At 39.0% G+C, this 20,013-nt stretch overlaps 1 protein-coding gene across 1 annotated transcript in view; it reads right to left on the bottom strand.

The window, feature by feature from the left end:
* The window catches only part of nell2a (neural EGFL like 2a), a 71,751-nt gene that overhangs the window by 6,501 nt on the left and 45,237 nt on the right, over positions 1–20,013 (bottom strand). The window contains exons 14-18 of the mRNA XM_036576289.1: positions 18,754–18,876; positions 17,182–17,277; positions 3,794–3,934; positions 2,887–3,080; positions 1,689–1,865 (exon numbers count right to left, since the gene is read on the bottom strand). Of these exons, the coding sequence (XP_036432182.1) occupies positions 1,689–1,865; positions 2,887–3,080; positions 3,794–3,934; positions 17,182–17,277; positions 18,754–18,876 (731 nt within the window). The remainder of the gene's footprint in view (positions 1–1,688; positions 1,866–2,886; positions 3,081–3,793; positions 3,935–17,181; positions 17,278–18,753; positions 18,877–20,013) is intronic.

Here is a 20,013-nt window from a genome sequence, read left to right as displayed (position 1 = left end):
ACAGCACAGGTGATTTGTGCGAAAGGTGCTACCCAGGAGGAAACCACAACAGGCGCTACTTTTCCCCCTTCCTGAAGCACAGAAACTCGTCCTCATGAATGGCAAAGTATGGCATTTGCATTTGATGAACATATGGATGGGGAGGGGGAACAGCTGAGTATGGAGCGAGGGAGAAAGAAAGGGAAGGGTGGAAGGAGGGAGGCAAGTGCCTTGTCAGTAAAAAGACGAGTGCCGAGATGTATTCTTGTTTCGGTGCTCTGCAGGAGGGCTGAGAGGGAGAGAGAGAGTGACGGAACAAGGCATGAATGAAGGCAATGATGAACGCCTTTGCTGCTCTGCAGAGATTAACATCAGATACCACTAGAGGCTAGAAAACGTTTGATTACTTAATATAACTTTTACAGTGTAATCTCTAGCTGGATATTTGCCAAACATGAAGTAATGGCTTTTAGGAACAGCATTCCAGCTCTTCCAAACACATTCAATACAACAGCTTCCAAACAGCATGGCATGCCACAATATAGTGCCATGTACCTCTGCAGGAACATGTATCCACCTTCTGCTCACCAGCACCACGCCCACATACCTCTTCAGCATTTTTGCCACATAATCATCATTCACTATAAAGACCTCTTTATTTGCAAACCATTGCAAGATCTTGCTAGTTTCAATGCAAATTTTTCCCATGCTTGTCTTTCTGTTTTGTGTTTCTCTGTAGATTGTGGTGTTTTGGGGGGTTTGGTTGCTTTATCTATGCATATGGCTTCACGTGTGTCTTATGAGCTTTGTTGATCATGGTAAAATAGGGATAAATCTGAAAAAATAAGTTTTCTTTGGGGACTTTTTTGCCTTACAAAGCCCCACATCTATCCCTCCACTACCACTGTGTTTCAGTATATACTGTAAATCTGCTTATAACATTTGCATGTTTTTATGCACATACTTTTCAAGCCCTTTTTATCCCTTAGAATCATTTTTTGTTACTGTGGCTTTAAGACTGATATATGTAAATGAGCTCTGTTCTGATTGGCTGGCCTGTATTGCGCTTCATTAAAAAATCAGTCTGGGCTGAAACACTCTTTACAACTTAGGTGGGGCTAAACTGCTGTGGACTGAATAGGTGGACATGTCTAAATGTGTTGATTTACGTGACATTGAACAAACTATAATTTTACCTAATTTATAATTTATATACTACATCAAAGTCTTATATTGCCAAAAGTGGAGCTATCTTTGACATGGGTCCTTGAAAAAATACATTTTAGCCCAAAGCCAGATCTCAAAACTATTAAACAATGTTCCAGGCGTTGGGCAACATACTGATAATCATTTCATTTAATGGTTTTCTGTGAGGCAAGTTTTAGACACTTCAGACATCTGGTTTGTATCACCACCACTGTGAACAATTCTGACTCTGTATGTTTTTCTAGTATTGTGCATTTCATTTGATGGACTTTGTTCACATCGTAACAATATAAATACACAGATTTTTAAAAATCTCCCTTAATCTGTGTTCAGTTGTGTACTGGTTACAGGACATTTATATTTCTCCGCTGGCGCTAGCACTGCTGCCTGGATCCTGGTATAAAACTTGTATGTATCTGATAAGTTTTTGCTTCTCACTTGTAAGTAAATAGCACAAACAGCACCATGAAGAGGGAAGTGCTGTGTGGGTATGTGTTTCTCACCAGGCACTGGCACTGCTGGCAGTTTTCTGTCCAGGTGTCTCCACTGGCGTAGGTGAGCAAGCCGTTCTGGTGCAGGCACTGAGAGCTGAGGCGCGGGTCGCACTCCGGACAGCAGAACAGATCCACAGTGGGGTTCTCACAGTCACACACCATACGCCTGCACATCACCTGCCCCATCTGAGCACAAACACACAAGCATACACCCTTCACTTAACCTGAACAAAGCAGTGCGTGTGTACGTGTGTACATGTCTGAATTGGTGCAACACAGGCCAAGTTACGAAGCTTAAATACAACTCTACAAAAGTGGTGAACAAAGGCAATGCTTTGGTCCTGAAGGGATCATTCTGACTGCTACTGAGAACATCCCTGATAACCTTGATAACCTTCATCACTCAGTGACCTGCAGATCTTGAAAATGAAAGCCATTTCCACCCCACAAATACAATTATATGTTTGTACTTCTGTTCAGTCAAGCACAGAAGATGTAATTTTGACTGACAGTTTCCCCATTTTCAAATCAATTAAAATGAGTCACCTAATTAAAAATGATTTTCTCGCTCTGTCCTTCACCATGAAGTGACTAATTGGAAGGCTGATTATTTAATATCCAAAAACTCATCTTCTTCTGTGCCACCTTCAGACACAAGAAAACATTTCAATTACAGACTTAATTACTGTACGTGAGCAGGGAAACTAATGGAGGTCAGACAGTTTAATGAAAATACTATTCTTAAAACACTCAAGGTGTGGGTCAAATTAGCAGCAATTAAGTGCCATCATTATCTTGCGATTAAAGGAAAAGGATCACTGTCAAATTGAGCTACAGTTACAAATTGCTGCACTGTTAAGGTAAAACACTTTATATTTTACAAAGCTGGATGACAACAAATATCCTGTGAATGATGAATTTTGCACCTTTCCTTTTGGCACATAAGTATAGTAGTTGAGGACATGGTCATATGATAACATTACAATATAATAATTATTTACTGACTGCAGCATATTTACTTTTAACAGAGAGGCAAGATCACTCAACGGGCCAACAATGAGTTTCTCAGACCACAGCAGCCATCTGAGTTCATTTTATAGGATGTTTTGTTTTGTCTTTTAATTAAACTCTGTACATGAGATATAGATTTATCTGATCAGGGACAATCAAGGACAACTGCCTGTCCTACCCACAATTCCTCACTCACTTGGCAAGAGCAGACGGAGCACCTGTCGTTGTCCAGGACCCAGATCTGCCCATTGTGTTTCACCTTGTTGTCATGGATACAGTCGCCAGTACAGTTGTGTCCATGGGGACACCTGCAATCGTATCCTCCATCCAGATTAAAGCAGACAGTATCATTGGCACAAGTACTCCTACCGGCTTTGCACTCATCTATATCTACAGGGAAGGACAGAGAGAGAGGATTAGTTCAACATTTCCCAATAACTATTTTATTCCTCAGCAAATAGAATAGCTGTGGAACAAGATAATAGGACAGCTGCTTAACCCGGTTAAACCGAATGTCTCGCTTGCTAAGAAATTGGTGACAACCCCTTAAACTCATTTAAATCTGCTGCCAGAGGAGTTATGGCATGTGCATGTCCATGTTAGCCACAGTGAAATGTATCAGCGTGTAGAACTGTGAGTTTCTGTGTGCTACAATGTTTTTTTATCAACATATAAAAGAGGGATAAGGCTTCCTTTATTGTCGAATGCACTAATTACAGGAACACGTCTCCACCTTCTGCTCACCAGCACCACCCACACACATCTTTTCAGCATTTTTTGTCATGCAATCACCATTCATTATAAAGATCTCCTTGTTTGCAAGCTCATTCAGAGCACAGTTTAGATCGCTAAGTACTTAGCATTAACTTGTTTAAACAGAGAAACGACAGAACGGAACCGCACGTGTGACTTTTATTCTTATTCATGTGCTTTCTTGTACAAAAATGTAGTTTGTGAGACAAGCTAAAAACTAGAATGTTTTGGCTTTGTAAGATCATGTTCTTTACACGTCATAAACATTGTTAGAAAATGTTAGAAGTAACATTTTCATGTATTTCAGTGGGTCACTGGCTGTGGGTCTGTTTGGGTGCACAGTATATTACCTTCACATGACTCTCCATTGGCACTGAACATGCCATTGTCGTGGTATCCATCACGGCACTCACAGTGGTACCAGCCAGGTAGGTTCACACAGGTAGCACGACTGTCACACTCCACAAAGCCCTCCGAACACTCATCAATATCTGCAGAGAGAGAGAGAGAGAGAGAGAGAGAGACAGAGACAGAGACAGAGGGTCTTTTTTTTAACAGTGTGATTGAGTAATGACTAATGACTCAGCATCTAAGCTGGCGTTCATCATGTAAGAATTCAGCAGAAGGCTACTTTTTTCCCAAGTGGCTGCCTTTTACTGCATGCCACCCCTGAGTGCTATTGACTGCATTCTCCCTGATAAGCAGTGCCGTGGCTTTGTGCATGCTCTGTCTCTGTCTATCTGTCATGATAACTGTTTGCCGGGGTGCTGAGAGAATCCTAATAACAGACCAAGGAGCCTTATGAAGACAAACACAGTGCATAACTAAATTTCACAATAACCCAACAAAGAGATCTATTTTAATCTCTGAATCAGAAAGAAATCAGAAAAAGTGTAATACTACACATCCGAGAAAATGACAGCGAATTTGTTAGTGGACTACACAAGATGAATAACCTGGCTTCTACATAAAAGTTCCCTTTTAGAAGACAAGACATAAATCACAAACCTAATTCCATTATAAAACTTTACACGTGTCCACTCAGACCAATTTAACTCATCTACAGTAAAGCATGTGACCACAGTCCATTTCTTGTAACGGACGGGGCCTAAATTCAATACCACTCCATACAAATGAGTTTTAATATTCAGAAAAAGGGCATTATATTTCAAATGATATTTTATTAGACAATAGCGGGCATGTGGGCTGTGCTGGTTATTAAACAGGGGGATGAAAACAGAACGACAGAGAGGTTTTAGGATGATTAAATGCTCCCACTAGGCCTGAGATGGGCTCATTATAGTTGCCACAGATGCATCAGCCTCTGTCATTATGAAAATGACTCTAAACTGTTGTAGTCTGGGCCTCTCGCTCAAAGATCCACAGTTCTTCCTGTTGAAGCTGCTTGCTGTTGCAGTATTGCAGAAATTTTTGGGACCAGGTTGAAGCTTGATTTTGTAATAATGGAGATTGATTAAACACGACTACCATCACAGCACAGACTGCAATGAGTTGAGCATGAATAGTTTTTTCAGAGTTACAGATAGCAGGCATGAGAACTTTTCTGCAGCTAAATTACCCAACTTGAAGGGCGTTCTTCATCTCTTTAGCCTTTCTGAGCTGTTGCAAGCTGCCATACACCACATTGCACTACACTATAAAGAAGTCCTAAACTTCATAATGATGTCTGGGGAACACAGTCAAAAAAGCTGTTGAAAAGTTAAAACATTGGAACATAAGCAAACTCTAGATCTAGACTGAAATTAAATGTTGTTTTCTGAAACTCAGAATGCATAATTCAACTCTTATTTAACATTTACTTGTCCTTTACCTTTGTCAATTATTTTTCTTATGTGGTTTCTAACATGTGACATACTATTATCTAAAAAAAAAGGAAAAAGTAGTAGCTGCCATCTTGAAGCCTGAGTTTTGCTCCTACTGTTGTCCTTTTGTACAGATAACAGTACGTCATACAGAAACCACATAAGCAAGTCTGACACTAAAGACGTATTGCCTGATTGACTATTTTTGAGGTAAATATAACTGTGTAAATTTGTTATTTTTTATTTGTTACTTTTTCTCCAAACTATTCTTTTAACTGAAATATAGCTCTCAAGTCTCAAAGTTTACTGCAGTCATAGCCGTCAATGTAAATCTTATGATTTTTCACATTCTCAAAATAAAGTTAATTTCACAACAAACTATTCACTGTGTCTTCTATAGGCTAGCAGAAGCATAAGATAAAGATGCATATTTAAGTGCTTTTTGAAACTAGCTGTAATCAAGAAATAAGTCCAGACATTGAACAATAGAGCTCAAAACCGCACCATCTTGTCTGAAACCAGACACCTGGCAACTCTATACACCACCCAGCAGTACTGACCATTACAGCCTACCAAAATGAATGCTAAGCAAAATCAGTCAGCATCTAGCTGGCTGTGTGCTATAGAAACATTGTGAAAGCAAAACTGTGGGAACAGTGCTGTGGGAACAAACTGGCATGCTGTAAAATGCTGTAAGTCCCAGAAGTTCGACATTACAAAACAGCTGCACGCTCATACAACACAGTGCAAATGGTACAAATGAATGCACAGTTCAATATATATATATATATATATATATATATATATATATATATATACACATATATATTCATTGATCAATATCAGCGGAGCAAAATAAAGAAATATACATTGGCATACATATTTCAAACATATAATAGTTATATAATGGGGTGATGGAAGGTGGGTGGTTGGCTCATGGTTTTTATGAAATTCTATAGATTTTCATCACCCTCCTTCATATTTCCATTGGGTTAAGTTGACAGGTATGCTGGAATGGCCTGGAGTGTTCCTGAGTCTGGGCTGGAGCCTAGAGACTACAACAGTGTTTGAATGCCTCACTAACTGTCCTGAAGGAACACTGCCCCTAGGCCACAGTGTACATACACCTGCTATTCTCTCAGATTCCAGAGTGACATCCCATGTTCTACCTTTGCCTGTCTAGTACAAAAGCACCACCTTGACCTCAAAATCATGAAATTCAAATTCCTCTTTCTGTAGGAGCATAATACATATTAAACAAGCCCACTGCAACACTGCCCATTCTCAGAAACTCTCAGAAAGACATTCATCAAGTACCTGCCACAATATGTCATTTTTAGTTTATTCACATCACCATTTTTCACGTTATAATAGCCACTACAGGGCATCTAAATAACTTAACAGAAGTGAGCACAGGCCTAAATGTATAAACCAGGCCATTTCACTGCTGAAGACACACAGCAGACGCAACCAAAAGACCCCTCGTTATCCACTCATCTATGGGCTGAGCTTAACAGAAAAACTGCAGATGAAAACTATTTTTTAAAGTGCGCTCCCGCCACCCCACTACGGTGAAATCTCTCATGCTCTTTGTAGTGGGTGAAGTTGCAGTTGGCAGAACACACAGGCTTTGAAATTGAAAAGCCGTCTGGCTGCGATGCCCTCTCTCCAGAAAGAAAGGAACAAGTCTGAATCCATGCCAATTCTTCCTCCATGTAGGGAAGCTGAAGGCAGAGAGAGGGCATGCTTGCTATTTATACCACACAAGCTGGCAAAGGCTTGATATTTATACATGTTATTTTCAGTGGTGCCATTCAAATGGCAGGAAAACAAAAATCATCTATGGCCATGATAAGGCAACTCTATGCTGAAATGTGCTGGAGTATATTGATTTCACCTCATCTGATTATCTGACAGACTGCTGAGAGAGCGGAATCGCCCTGTGGAAATGTGTCTATGTATTTAATTTTTTACATCCCTTTTGTGCTGTATTTGTTTATTTGCAGCCACAGAATCTAAAGCACAGTACAGATGAATGAAGAATACAACATACTAAAGCTGTATGATACATGAGTCTCTTAATACATCTACTAATTGAAATCTCATATCTTGACAATAACCTACCTGAATATTACTGTCAATAAAGACTCTTCAATTAAAGAAGAATGGAGAGAAAATATGAGAAAAAGACTGATGAGAAAAAGAATGGGTGAAAAAAGAAGTGGAAGGTAAATGGTGAGAAGATGGTGAGAGACAGAGAGAATAAAAGAGAGAGAGAGGAGGAGTGAAGGAGTGCAGAGGAGAGGTGATGCAATGGTCACAGCTGTTCCCCTCGTTATCTTGAGCGACAAGCTGGAAACAAAGGATCTATTAAAACAGATCTCAGAGGGCAGAGGATGAGTGCGTCCTGCCTGGCTCCACTCGTTTATTCAGCCACTCGTCCTTCCTCCTGCGCTTTACTCTTTTATTCAATCTCTCCTCGTGCGCAGGAAGACTCAGAGGACAGTTCATCGGCACTCAGATGGCGGTGCTGAGTGACAGCCAGCGGCCAAGATCAGCTCACACTGAGACACCACGGCACACACGCCGCTTTAAACAAAGCCATAATGATTCCGGGTGGCTACAGTCTTATCTGGATTATGACCGGCTCTTGTTCAATGCATACGATTTTTAAAGGGCAAAGGAATAGGCTTATTACACAATAATTAGAGTATAAACAAATAAAGACGGCGTCAAACATAAGGCCCAAAGGATCATTGTTTCTCATTCCTGGTTTTGCAATTCTTTTGTGCTTGTGCTCTTAGAACAACTGACACGTCATTTCAATACAACATGCTATTGTTTTGCTACACTGTTCATGTCATTAATTAATTACATAACTAAAACACATTATGTTAATAACATTAAATTAAATTTCAGTTATTATGCTTCTAAACTTTGGAACTCAATTCCACCTTTTATTACACTGTCAAGCTCAGTGCTCACTTTTAAGAAGCATCTAAAAACATATCTCTTTAACTTAGCATTTAATAATACCTCCACGTCTCGCAGTATTTAACTTTCAATTTGATCTGTGTCACTTTCTTATATGATTCTAAATTAATATTTATAATTTCTTGTATTACTGTTTAACTTTATCACCTGTCTTGAAAAGCACTTTGAGCTGCCACCGGCATGAAAAGTGCTATATAAATAAAAATTATTATTATCATTATTATTATTATTACTATTAGTTACACAATAAATTCCATTTTCACTGACTTGTAATAATTAGCCAACTGCCCACTGCTTGTTTGGAGCAAAAAACTGCCGTTTACAATCAATTCGATCGTGCACCTTTAGTATTTACGCTCCATATTGCACTCCTCACTTTTTGTCGGATAGTTTCAATGTTAGAAAATAACAAAAAATGTGGGAAAGATGCAAGGGAAATTCTTCTACCAGCTTTTGCCAGAATTTCTCTGTTTGTTTCAATGAGCTATGAATGAGAAAGAGTTTGTATCAACCTACACCAGGTTTTTGTTACTGCAAATAATAACAGCAACATCTAAGAGTTAAACTGGTGTGTTACAGCACTGAACAGTACAGAGCAAAGGTGTTCAGGGACAAGTGGGCATTTGCATAAAACAAATTAAGTTAAATGCTTAAAGGGTACACTAAAAAATTTAAACTGTCAAAAACATAAGTGCTGAAACTTAAGGTCTAAAATTCAAATTTAAATTTATGAATTTAAAAAAAATTCCACTTAAACATTTACCTGAAGAGATTTTACGCAGATCGCTTGAAGTAAACATCTTTTTTTTATTTTAATTTATTTGAATTTGAATTAAAGCACACTGAATGACCACAGTGTATGAAATGCAGCTATATAACTATATAAATGAAAGTGCCTTGCCTTGTCTATAGGGATATGCCAGATTCACATATATATGATGTTTTATTCAAGTGACCACAGGACCAGAAAATAGTGGACAGCATTACTGCAGCAGTGACGTAGACTCTATAAATTTCCTTCCGTATCTATAACAATCACACAGCAGTGGAAGTCAACATGCAAAAGCAGCCTCCTCAATACTCCACACATTCACACACAAACAGCCCCCTACACACAAACTTTTTTAAAAGCCACTCATGAGATGCAAAATGCTCTAATTAGGCACTGGTAATTACGCGTGCGGGTGTGTGTGAGTGCATGGCTGTGTGTATACACGGCACCACATCTAAATAAGTAACGAAGGTGTTATGAGTGATCATTGCGCTTGAAAAGCACATGTGGGTTCAGCGAGCCAGTGGCACGAGCAGAGTGTAATGTCACCCAGCACAAAGAGCTAATTATCAAACCTGATGAGATTACAAAGCCCCTTTCACTCTTACACTCACTTTTATTGTAAACAGCATGACCTTTGCATACGCCACTGCACATTCCTCTCTCTGTATCGATAATCAGCTCTCCCTCCCGCACACGTTTATTCAGTTCTACAAGTGCTGTAGTCAATCGCAAAGCTCTCTTTCTCTCTCTCTCTCTCTCTCTCTCTCTCTCTCTCTCTCTCTCTCTGTGTTTATCTGTCTATTTTTCTCTGAGAGTAATTGGAAGAGCTGCTGAATGGGGCTTTAATGAGGAGCATTTGCACAGAGCAGCACTTTCAGTCCTCACCATTAATAAGGCAAGTAATCACACAAATCAACTACAGAACCAGACACACAATCTACACAGAACAAAACCAGAGCTGCTCTCCAGTCAATAACCCAGGCACTGAGAGAAAGAGAGAGAGAGAGAGAGAGAGGAGAAAGAGAGAGAGAGAGAGAATCAGAAAAAATCAGGAATTGTAAGATAAGGTTGAGATATATATTGCTGATTTTCATCAAAATCAAATGAAATGGCATGTTCATTAATATTTCATTTATTTCCGTACTGTATATTTACCAAGCAAAGAAGACTACCATTGATATTCAAAGCATTTTTCTCATATAGACAATCACCACTAAATTACAACACCATGGATTATAGAAAATCTATCATGAATAATTCGGATCACACAGCGTTCTCTGTCATTTCAGAAAGTATCAGTGTAAAACAAACACCCGTTTTTACTGTAGATCACATCACGGTTTCTGATATGACTATCAACAGCACAGAGTTATGTGAATAAATGAGAGCAGTTTGTGAAATAGAGCAGTAATCCTCTCACACACACACACACACACAAAGTAATATATCCAGTGAGAGAAAGGTCAGGCAATAATGTGTGGGGCAACTCAGTCCTAATTAAATCATCTGGACACAAGCGCATGATTTAAAGTGTTTTTTTTTTTTAAATAACTGTGTGTCAGAGCTCATTCCCTGTGTTTAATATCTCCGGGTGAGTCTGCATTCTGTCCTCCTCTAAGCTCGCCCTGCACTGCTGCAATGCAAACACTGCCGTTTCACTCCACTGACCTGAGGCTACTTTATGCTATATAAGAGCTCAGTGTAGTTTGGGGGGAGAATAAAGCAGCAGTAGATCTACTGTAGAGGTTAGAGAAGCACAACAGAAAAAAACTCTTCAAATACACACAGTTAACCATTATAGCTAGCACAGATGTTTCTGGTAACAGCAGACAGCTTTGCTTTTTGAACACAAAAAAGAAAACTTTGCAAAGGGCCATCTCGTCCCACTGCCCCTCTACCTAGGGTAGGAATCCTGCCAAATCACAAAACTCATTTATTAACTCGAAATCTCCATCAAGACTGCTAAAAATGCCGCAAAAAGTAAATAATATTTCTCGGTCAGTATGCAAATGGAGGATTTTTGCCCCTTGTCTTGTTCTTACCCCAAAAATCTAACATTTAAATTTACATTTATATTTACAATTACATTTGCATTTTCACTTCAAAAGAAAAAAAATCTCTCAGTGTAATTGAAACACATAGGTAACTATTATCCAATGACAAAAACATCAACCAACCGCAAAAGTTTACAAGTTTACAATGTGTAAAAAAACAGATTAGATATGGCCTCATCATTTGACTGAGACAGAAAATAAAGGGGTTGCATCTTACCCTGGAGGTACTTCTTCCCCTGAGTATCCCTATATATACAGTAAACAAAAGCTGTACTTCATAAAACAAAATCAAATTCACAACTAAATCAAATGTGCTGTGGTGTAAGAGATGAGAAAAAAACAAAAATGGCAACTTTCTTTTGTAAACCAAAATCATTTTCTTTAGGTTATAAAAAAATTGTATTAGAAAAACCTAGGATGACCCTCTGCATCATCTCTAGCAGTAATGAGGAGAGTTTTAATTAACGGCCTTGTAACATTGTTACATGCTCTGCTGTGTTATGACCAGAGTAACTACTGCCCCAACAGTCCTCTTCTCTGTCCTTAATTACTGGTCAGCCTCTAGGCTGTCCGTGCCACAAACAAAAACTGAACAAAGGCCACAAACTGCGCCATGGGTTAAAATTAAAAAGCAAAAGCAGTAATTATAACGAGAATTCGCCTTGAGATAAGCTACATATTCATTTTTACTAGGCAAGGCAAGGTACTGCTTTCTGGCCATTTAACTCACATTTCATATATAATCTCAATATAAAGCACTAAAACTGCTCTGCAAATTCTATGAGTTTTTCCATCTCTTGTTCTCTGAGCACAGCATAGAGTGCAGTCTAGCTTTCGGCATCAGCACCTGAGCGCTGTCCTGCACACTTGTGTGTGTGTGTGTGTACGCATGTGGATCCACTCCCTGGGGGGGTTTATGCATGCTAGTGGCTGTCACTGCAGACTAACACCTGGGAATATGACGTCACCACCAGGCTGAATTTAAAGGGTACTAAGCCAACAGTGAACACAATTCTGTTTGAAACTCTGTTTTCTGAAAAATGCCTTCTGTGAGATTCCCTGACCTACAACAGACAGATATTAGATACTTCATAAGCCAGCTGTTCCAGGGACAGAGAGCTGAAATCCCCTTTTTTTCTTGCTACAATGTTCAGCATCCTTGTGGTTGGTATGTCAATATAATGCCAATAAAAACATAAAGCATTGATTATAAATTATGTTCAACCTGCATTACATCGAGAACAACACAAAACACAATATTTGACATTTTACCTTATGAACATGTTGTTTTGTAAATGTATACTCAGTCCGAATTTGATGTCTGAAACACTCTCCAAAAAGCTGGGGCAGAAGCATGTTTACCTCTGTGTGTTACCTCTTTTTTGCTTTTAACAGCACGTAATAAAGGTTTTGGGGACTGTAGATGCCAACTGATCCAGTTTTAAAAGTGGAAACTTTTGCCATTATTCTGCTATACAGTCTTCAGCTGTGTAACCGTCAGGTCCTTCATTGTTGTATTTTACACAAACTTTCATTGGGAGGCCGGTCTGGACTGCAGGCAGGCCAGTGTAGCACTTGCACTCTCTGATTACACAGCCATGCTGCCTTGCAGGTTTTCAGCCTTGCCCTTCATGCACAGAGATGTCTTGAGATTTCTTGAATTTTTGATTATGCACTATGGAGGCTGAAATACCTCAAATGCTTGCAGTCACTCACTCAAGATTTTTTTTTTTTGCATTTTTGGCAAAGTGATGAGCCTTAAACCATCGTCACTCATAAAAGACTAAGCCTTTTTATTTTTTAATTTCAGAACATTTCCTGGTCTTATTAAATTGGCCCTGCCTCAACTTTTTTGGAATGTGTTCCAGGCATCAATTTCAGAATGAGCGAGAAAAAAAAACAACTTACAAAAACCATAGAAGTTGATAAGGAAAACATTACATATCTTGTCTTGTATTCATACACTGCTTACTGTTTTAATCTGCATTTTAACTACTGTCCAAACTTTTTTGGAATTGGATTTGTGGAAACAAACAAACAGAACACATTGGAGAATCTTCTGATCTTTGTTCTTTTTGGTTTTCCCTCCATGCTCCTTACCTTTCTCCTGTTCCTAATTTGACTATTAACACTCACTCTTCTCCTTTATTCTATAACTCATCACATCTAGCCATGATTAAGAGCGAAGTTACCTATATCACTCCTTCCATGTCTGTCTCCCTCTCTTTTTCTATCTCTCTTCCTCTCTGTATATAGATAGATAGATAGATAAATAGATAGCTAGAAACACATATACATACACACATTTCTGTGTATCTCTCTGTATATATCTCTCCCTCTCTCTTCCCTTGTCTCTCTCTCTGTCTCCGTCTCTCTCTCTGTCTCTCTCTTTCTCTGTCTCTCTCTCTGTCTCTCTCTCTCTCTCTGTTACTGGGTAGTCTGTGGGTCCCGAGGGTGTTCCTAAAAGCTTGTGTAGAGAGGCAGAGAGCGAGAGAGAGTGAAAGCATTTCCATGTTCATTTCTCCCCTCTGCCTCAACCCCAACCCCAAACCCTCCCACCTTCTCTCTCTCTTCTCTTTTCTCTCTCTCTTCTCTGCCTCTCTTGATGTACCCATTGAACCACCACCCAAACTGAAGCTCTCTGAGCTGCTCTCTTTCTCTAATTGTATGTGAGCAGTGTTCTATCAGTGAAGCTGTGGGGTAAAGAGCACTGATATTAGTTCACTGTGAGGAACACTCAGTTCCAGCAACACCTCCTGATAGCTTAGACATGAGCAACAGTACAAATCAGCTGTTTTAATCACTAAACCATTTCTATCACTGCTGGACACCAAGTGACATCAATGCAATGCAATGCATCAAAGACAGAGCTAAAGAAGCAAACACAGCATGAATACAGTAAAGTGTACACAGTGATTCATACTGGCTGAAGTGCTTTTGCTGTTTTGTTATAGGCTTTCAACAAATGCTCTCTCCCTCTCTCTCCTCACACACACACACACACACACACACACGCACACACACACACACTATAATATATTTTTGTGTGAATCTGCACGTCATTCTCTCTGTCTGTCAGTCTGTTTGCCTGACTCTCTCTGCCTGTCTTTCTGAGAAATCTCCTCCTTGGATTCTGAGACTTAATGAAGAATTCTAAATAAGCAGAATTCGAGTGATTATCATGTGTTACATGTGACTGTGAACAGCAGCTGTCAGGATAGTAACAGGTTCATAGACAGATACACAGACCCCCACACGGTTCTATTGCTGGAGCGTACCTTGAGCTTAACTTTAACATGACAATAATCTGACCTGCTGATTTGTAGTTTTGTTGTAATTTTTGTAAGCAGTTGTGGAAAAACCATCAGGCACTATATAAATTAAATCAATTATTATTATTATAATTAGTTTCTTTTTCAAAAACATATTCCTAAGGACTAGCAGAACTGACCTCCCAATAAACACACACATACACACACTGATACAAAGCATAGTCACACACTGGCCCTCTGGAAAAAGGTATGATTGTGTGTATGCGTGAGGAACTGCATTCTTCAATGTCGCTGTTCTATAATGTCTCATGCTGTAGCTGTCTGCCACTTGTACATGTACTTCTACAGTGTGTGTGTTCCTCTGCTTTTGCAGGCGTCGTGATTTTCTGTGTCTAATTCTGTCGCTTTACATTCTTCATTCTTTGAATCATAATCAACCTTGATGATTAATATGAGACAGAGAGCAAAAATAGCTGTGCCTAAGGCCACACATCACAACACTTCTCCTTAATCTACACAAACACACAGTCATCCCAGTATGACTACAGAAGAACACTCATCTCACTGCACTGCACAACTCCCATTACCAAAGCCACAGCATGGTTTTCATTAGAAAACTGCTAAATAAATCTCAGAGGCACTGAATTCTTTTCCTTTAGTGGACCAGTGGTAGAAAAATTGGCCAAACGTTCCTAACATTCATGTACAACAAACTTAAACTCTGATGAAAACACACCATTTGACTGTGAACACATGGGTCAAGAACGCCAGTGCTATTCCATTGATGCTACTACCTTGACAACATTCATATGGCTGCATGCAGCTGTCAGTTGCACACCATCAGTGTTCACACAAAATATAGACCACTAATTTTAACAGCAACATGTAAACACAGCATAAGGCTTGTGATTACAGATGTCCCAGTCTGATCCAAAGCCAGGTGTATATAGGCAATCCTAAACTCCATACAATCCATTTTGTGCTCTATTCATTCACTGCCGTAAGAGGTGCCATAAACAGATATTATCCATAACCTGCAGCAGTGAGCCACGTTTTCAGTAGTCTTAATGTCTGCAGTGTGGAACTATTTTTAACAGGAAATAAAATGTTTCCACTTTCACTTAAACATGTAAAATTTGAGTGTGCACTAGTTAAACTTTGATTTGATTTCTTTGTCGCTTGCCACGAGTGACATGCCTCTTGAAGCATGCACAAAATCACTCTCATGTTTTTCACTCATGATTGGTGTAAAAACAAAAGCAACACTGAAAGGTTCTGCTTTACTGGCCCTTTTCAGTGCAAAACTGCTGTTAAGCAGTAACAGTGCTTTCAAAGCTGAAACAACACTGTAAAATAGTTATTATGCTCAAGAAATGTTTATAGTGTGCATTTATAAAAAAAATGAAGTGATTTCACTGTAGAATATTATAGTAACAGGTAGTCCAGGTCATCAGATTGGTCAAATTGGATTATAAATAAATAGACACTATAAACAGTAATTAAGAAAAATTGTAGGCCAAAACAAACCTGTCAGACTAGGCACATTAATACAGAGTAATATTTTAAAGTAACGTATCTCGGATCAGGCTCCAAAAACTTTCTAAAACAATTACAACTAACAAAACGCACCGATGTATAAAAGTTTTTACATGGGCTTTTATTAAACTAGAGTTTCTTAGAATAGCATATGGTAGATTTTGAACAAGCAGCTGAATTTCTGCTACAGAAATGTTCTTGCCACTGTCCTTACAATCAAATGTCTGAAGGCTCTTCAGAAACCCGGGAATCTGTATTATCACTCAGGGAATGACAGGCAGGGCGCTGTAAAACAAAACAATTGGATTTCAATCGGGCGCTGTGCAGGGACACGTCGTAAAGGGTCCTTTATGTGCAATCAATATGAGGCGGGATGAGGCAGGCAGGTCCCGCTACAGAGGCGAGCACTGCAGGCCCGTGTTTCTCTCTACAGTTTGTTTTTCCCCTGAGTAGAACCTCCCCCAGCCATGCTCAGCATCTGCCTCTACCCTTAATTACCCATAGAGTAACAGCAGACAGAGGAGAACAGCGCTAATCCATCATAGCCCAGTCACATTACATGATGGTGAGACACAACACAAAGTCCCGTTGAGCCTTCAATCAACCTTTTGATTAAAACGTCCCAGCAAATTCAGTCCTTCTCAGTGTAATTCATAGCTAAATTAGATATGAACAGAAGCAACTTTATTATAAAAAGTCAATAAGAGCAGAAAGCAAACGTGGGGGATAGACTGCAAAATGAATCAGACTTTATTTAACATAGCGCTGAGCCGCAAGTGCTGAACACTATATGATGTAGCTGTGGTTAGACTATAGATGAGAGGCAGAATCAATTTCTGATTCCATTATCTAAGAAAACGAAGACGACTAGTATTTGAACTGAGATGAATAGCTACACTGAAATCAAATTTCAAATAAAATAAATTTTGCAAACTGTAACAAGGATTGTGTACAAAGCTCCGGTTTAATCAGATGAGGATCTGCTGTGAAGGCAGGATGTGATGGTCACAATCAGAGACTTGCAAAAGATAATCACATACACATAGATGAACTTTTTCAGGTGATACAGTTGCTAGGCTACAGTGCTTACTGCTTTAGTCTAGTACCACAGCAGGCCAGCAATGGAAAGCTCTCTTGTTTCACTTCATCACACCAGCTTAGATATTGAGCAGAAAAAGCTAGACCTCACTGCACATGGCGCATGAGTCAAGAGAACAGCAAGGGAATGGAGTGTAGGAACACAGGGTGATGAGTATGAGCAGAAAGGCAGCAAAAGCCTCTTACCTGTCTCACACCTCTTCCCAGTAAAGCCTTGCGCGCAAATACATGTGTTGGGGGAGACGCAGGAACCACCATTTAGGCACAGACCATCACACAGAGCTAGGGGCCAAACACAGGTCACATACAGGGCAAGGCTTAAATAGATTTTCACACAGCATTTTGTTGTTTTAGCACTATGACACTCTGTTACACATAAACATATGAATGGATATACAGGTCACACAGTTTGTAACCAATCCTTACAGTGTAAAAACTGTGATATAGCTGTATTCTCCTGTACTTTACAGTGATAAACTGTAATCCAGTAATACAGTAATCTCCTGTATTTTTACATAACAACTGTAAACGTAATGCAACTGAGTAGCCAGTAATTTACTGTAAATTTGCATCTGCAAAACAAGACTAATTACACATTTTACAGACATTTTAACTTTGCCTATGAATTAAACTAACTAATGAATTAAACAGCACAAACATAACCAAAACTTCTATCTGGCAATACCAATAAACAATAACATTTTTGTCAAAACCAAAAACATTTTGTGAACATTTCTGTTTGACCATTTAAACAGTCCAGTGTAAACGTTAAAAGTCTTTAAACACAAAATCATCAGAATAAAAATACTTAAAATGTTTTCATTAAAATTTCATTCAAATGTTTATGCCTTTTTAGCTGTCAAATCTTAATGTTGTATGGTACTGCTCAATGCCAACCTCACAGTAATTTTCTGTTATTACAGAAAATGTATTAAGATGAGTTGATTTCACAATAAAACAATGAATACAGCATCGCACTCTGAAAATACTGTGAAAGTCTGTTTTGCAGAATGATAAAACATCATTTGCATTTTTGCCATGTTTTTGCCATTTATCAGCATTGAACTAAATGGACAAAAGCTAGAGGCTCAGACTTGAATCTGTCGTTACAGAACATAAATCAAATGTAAATATATTTCATTATGTGAATAACATTGCAGCATCGTAATTTGAACTGTTGATCGCCTCAGTCGTGATGTTATTCACGATAAAACACAACCTTCAGTGTTTTATTGCTTTTATACAATAGTTTATCAAAATAAAAAACAAAGTAAAGCAAAGAAGCCCTGAACATTGTAGGAAAAGTGCTTTAATAATGGCTTCCGCTAAGAAAGTAGTAGCCTTTCATGTTACTGATTAGCAACAACAGGTTTGGAATTTGACATAGCCCTGCTATTACATTCTTCTTCAGAATCTGATCAAACAGTCTGCAGGTCAAATATTTTCTTACAGAAGTTATCTAATGTATCCATTTTCGTATGCGCCACAGTAGAAACGTAGTAACAGTTAGCCGCAGCATATAGCAAGTCATTATTTAGCAACCAGTGCTCGGTTATTGTAACAAAACATGTTTTCACAAATATAAGCATGAGTAGAACGCTTCTCAACAAATCAGACTGTGCCGGAAAATACTTGTAAACGTTATATCAAATGTAAAAAAAGCTTCAATGTAGGACAGATAAAACATTAACTGCCAGGTGAACTGTGAGTCTAAATAAGAGCAGGTAAGTTTGGCTGCGTTAGGCTGGGGTATCTCACCTCGGCAGATGGTGCCGTTGCCGGTGTAGCCGGGTTTGCAGGAGCAGCTGTGTCCCCCAACAGTGTTAAAACACAATGCATTCTCATCACAGTTGTGCTGTCCTGACACACACTCATCGTGCTCTGTAATAGAAAGAGAGAGAGAGACGATGAGAATAAGAGACAAACATCATGATAATTAATGAAAACAAAAAGTTGAGTTTCTTTCGAACAGTGATACTGTTAGTGTGCTATTGTCCCAAGGCAAATAAAGCGGAAATGAAACCTTGGAAGAAATCAGGCTCAGCAGGAGAGCTGATGGATTACTGCAACAGCCTCCTTTAGAGACAGAGAAGGGGAGAGAAAACTTTGCACTGGAATGACTTTGAATTGAACTTTTCAGCTTTCTATGCAAACATTCTGAGATACGCATACACACGCAAACAGACGGCAAGACCTTGTAACGCTGAAGATGCAATTTCTGTCCGCCCTCCAATTGACCATGAACACAGGGGGAGATCTTTATCCACAAGGGATTGTGGGATAGAAGTATTCCGTTAGGAGTTCTACAAACATTCCATAAATAATCTTCTTTTATTCATATCATTGATGGATCTAGCAGAAGTGTTGCCAAGGTCAACTCATCACCTGCATAGTTTTCAGCATCTTCTCAAAAACTCAAGTGATGATCATTAGGCTAAGACTGAATTATATGGGTGCCTTAAAGGAAAGATCCAGCCAAAAATCTAATTTACACAATTCACTCAACCTAGATGGAGCTGATCAGACAAGACATGTTTGGAGTTTATATTTTGATTCTTCAGTTTTGATCTGGAGATGGTGCGAACAAACACTAGAACTCAATAGTCACCCAAACTGCCCAAATCATTTCCATAAAAACGTTCCCAGAAATTCTCTCAACCCACTCAAACTACACCTAAATCTTAAATAAGGGCACACAGACTAGTCAATGTGCTTTAGGAGAAAGTATGACTTATTGTGCTCTATAAAAATGAACAAAATTTCATAGCCAGCCATGTCAGACAACAGCCAGACTTGGTATTTACAAAGCAGTCATAAATTAAGGCAATGATCTTGGATCAGATTCTTCTGTATTTATGACAATCACTGCCACAATAACTGATCAGCACTCCTACTCCTGAGATGGTTTCTAAGTACAGAACCTGTTGTTTAAAATGCCCACAGCATTCAGCTGCACATTTAGGTTTTGTTAATAGTTCTGTAGTTAGACAAGTCAGTGCAACCTTAATTAATACATGA

Source organism: Colossoma macropomum, unplaced genomic scaffold (assembly GCF_904425465.1).
Source record: "Colossoma macropomum unplaced genomic scaffold, Colossoma_macropomum, whole genome shotgun sequence".
In the NCBI taxonomy this organism is placed as follows: domain Eukaryota; kingdom Metazoa; phylum Chordata; class Actinopteri; order Characiformes; family Serrasalmidae; genus Colossoma; species Colossoma macropomum.
Note: the sequence above shows the minus strand (reverse complement) of the source record. Positions and strands in the feature narration are given on the sequence as shown.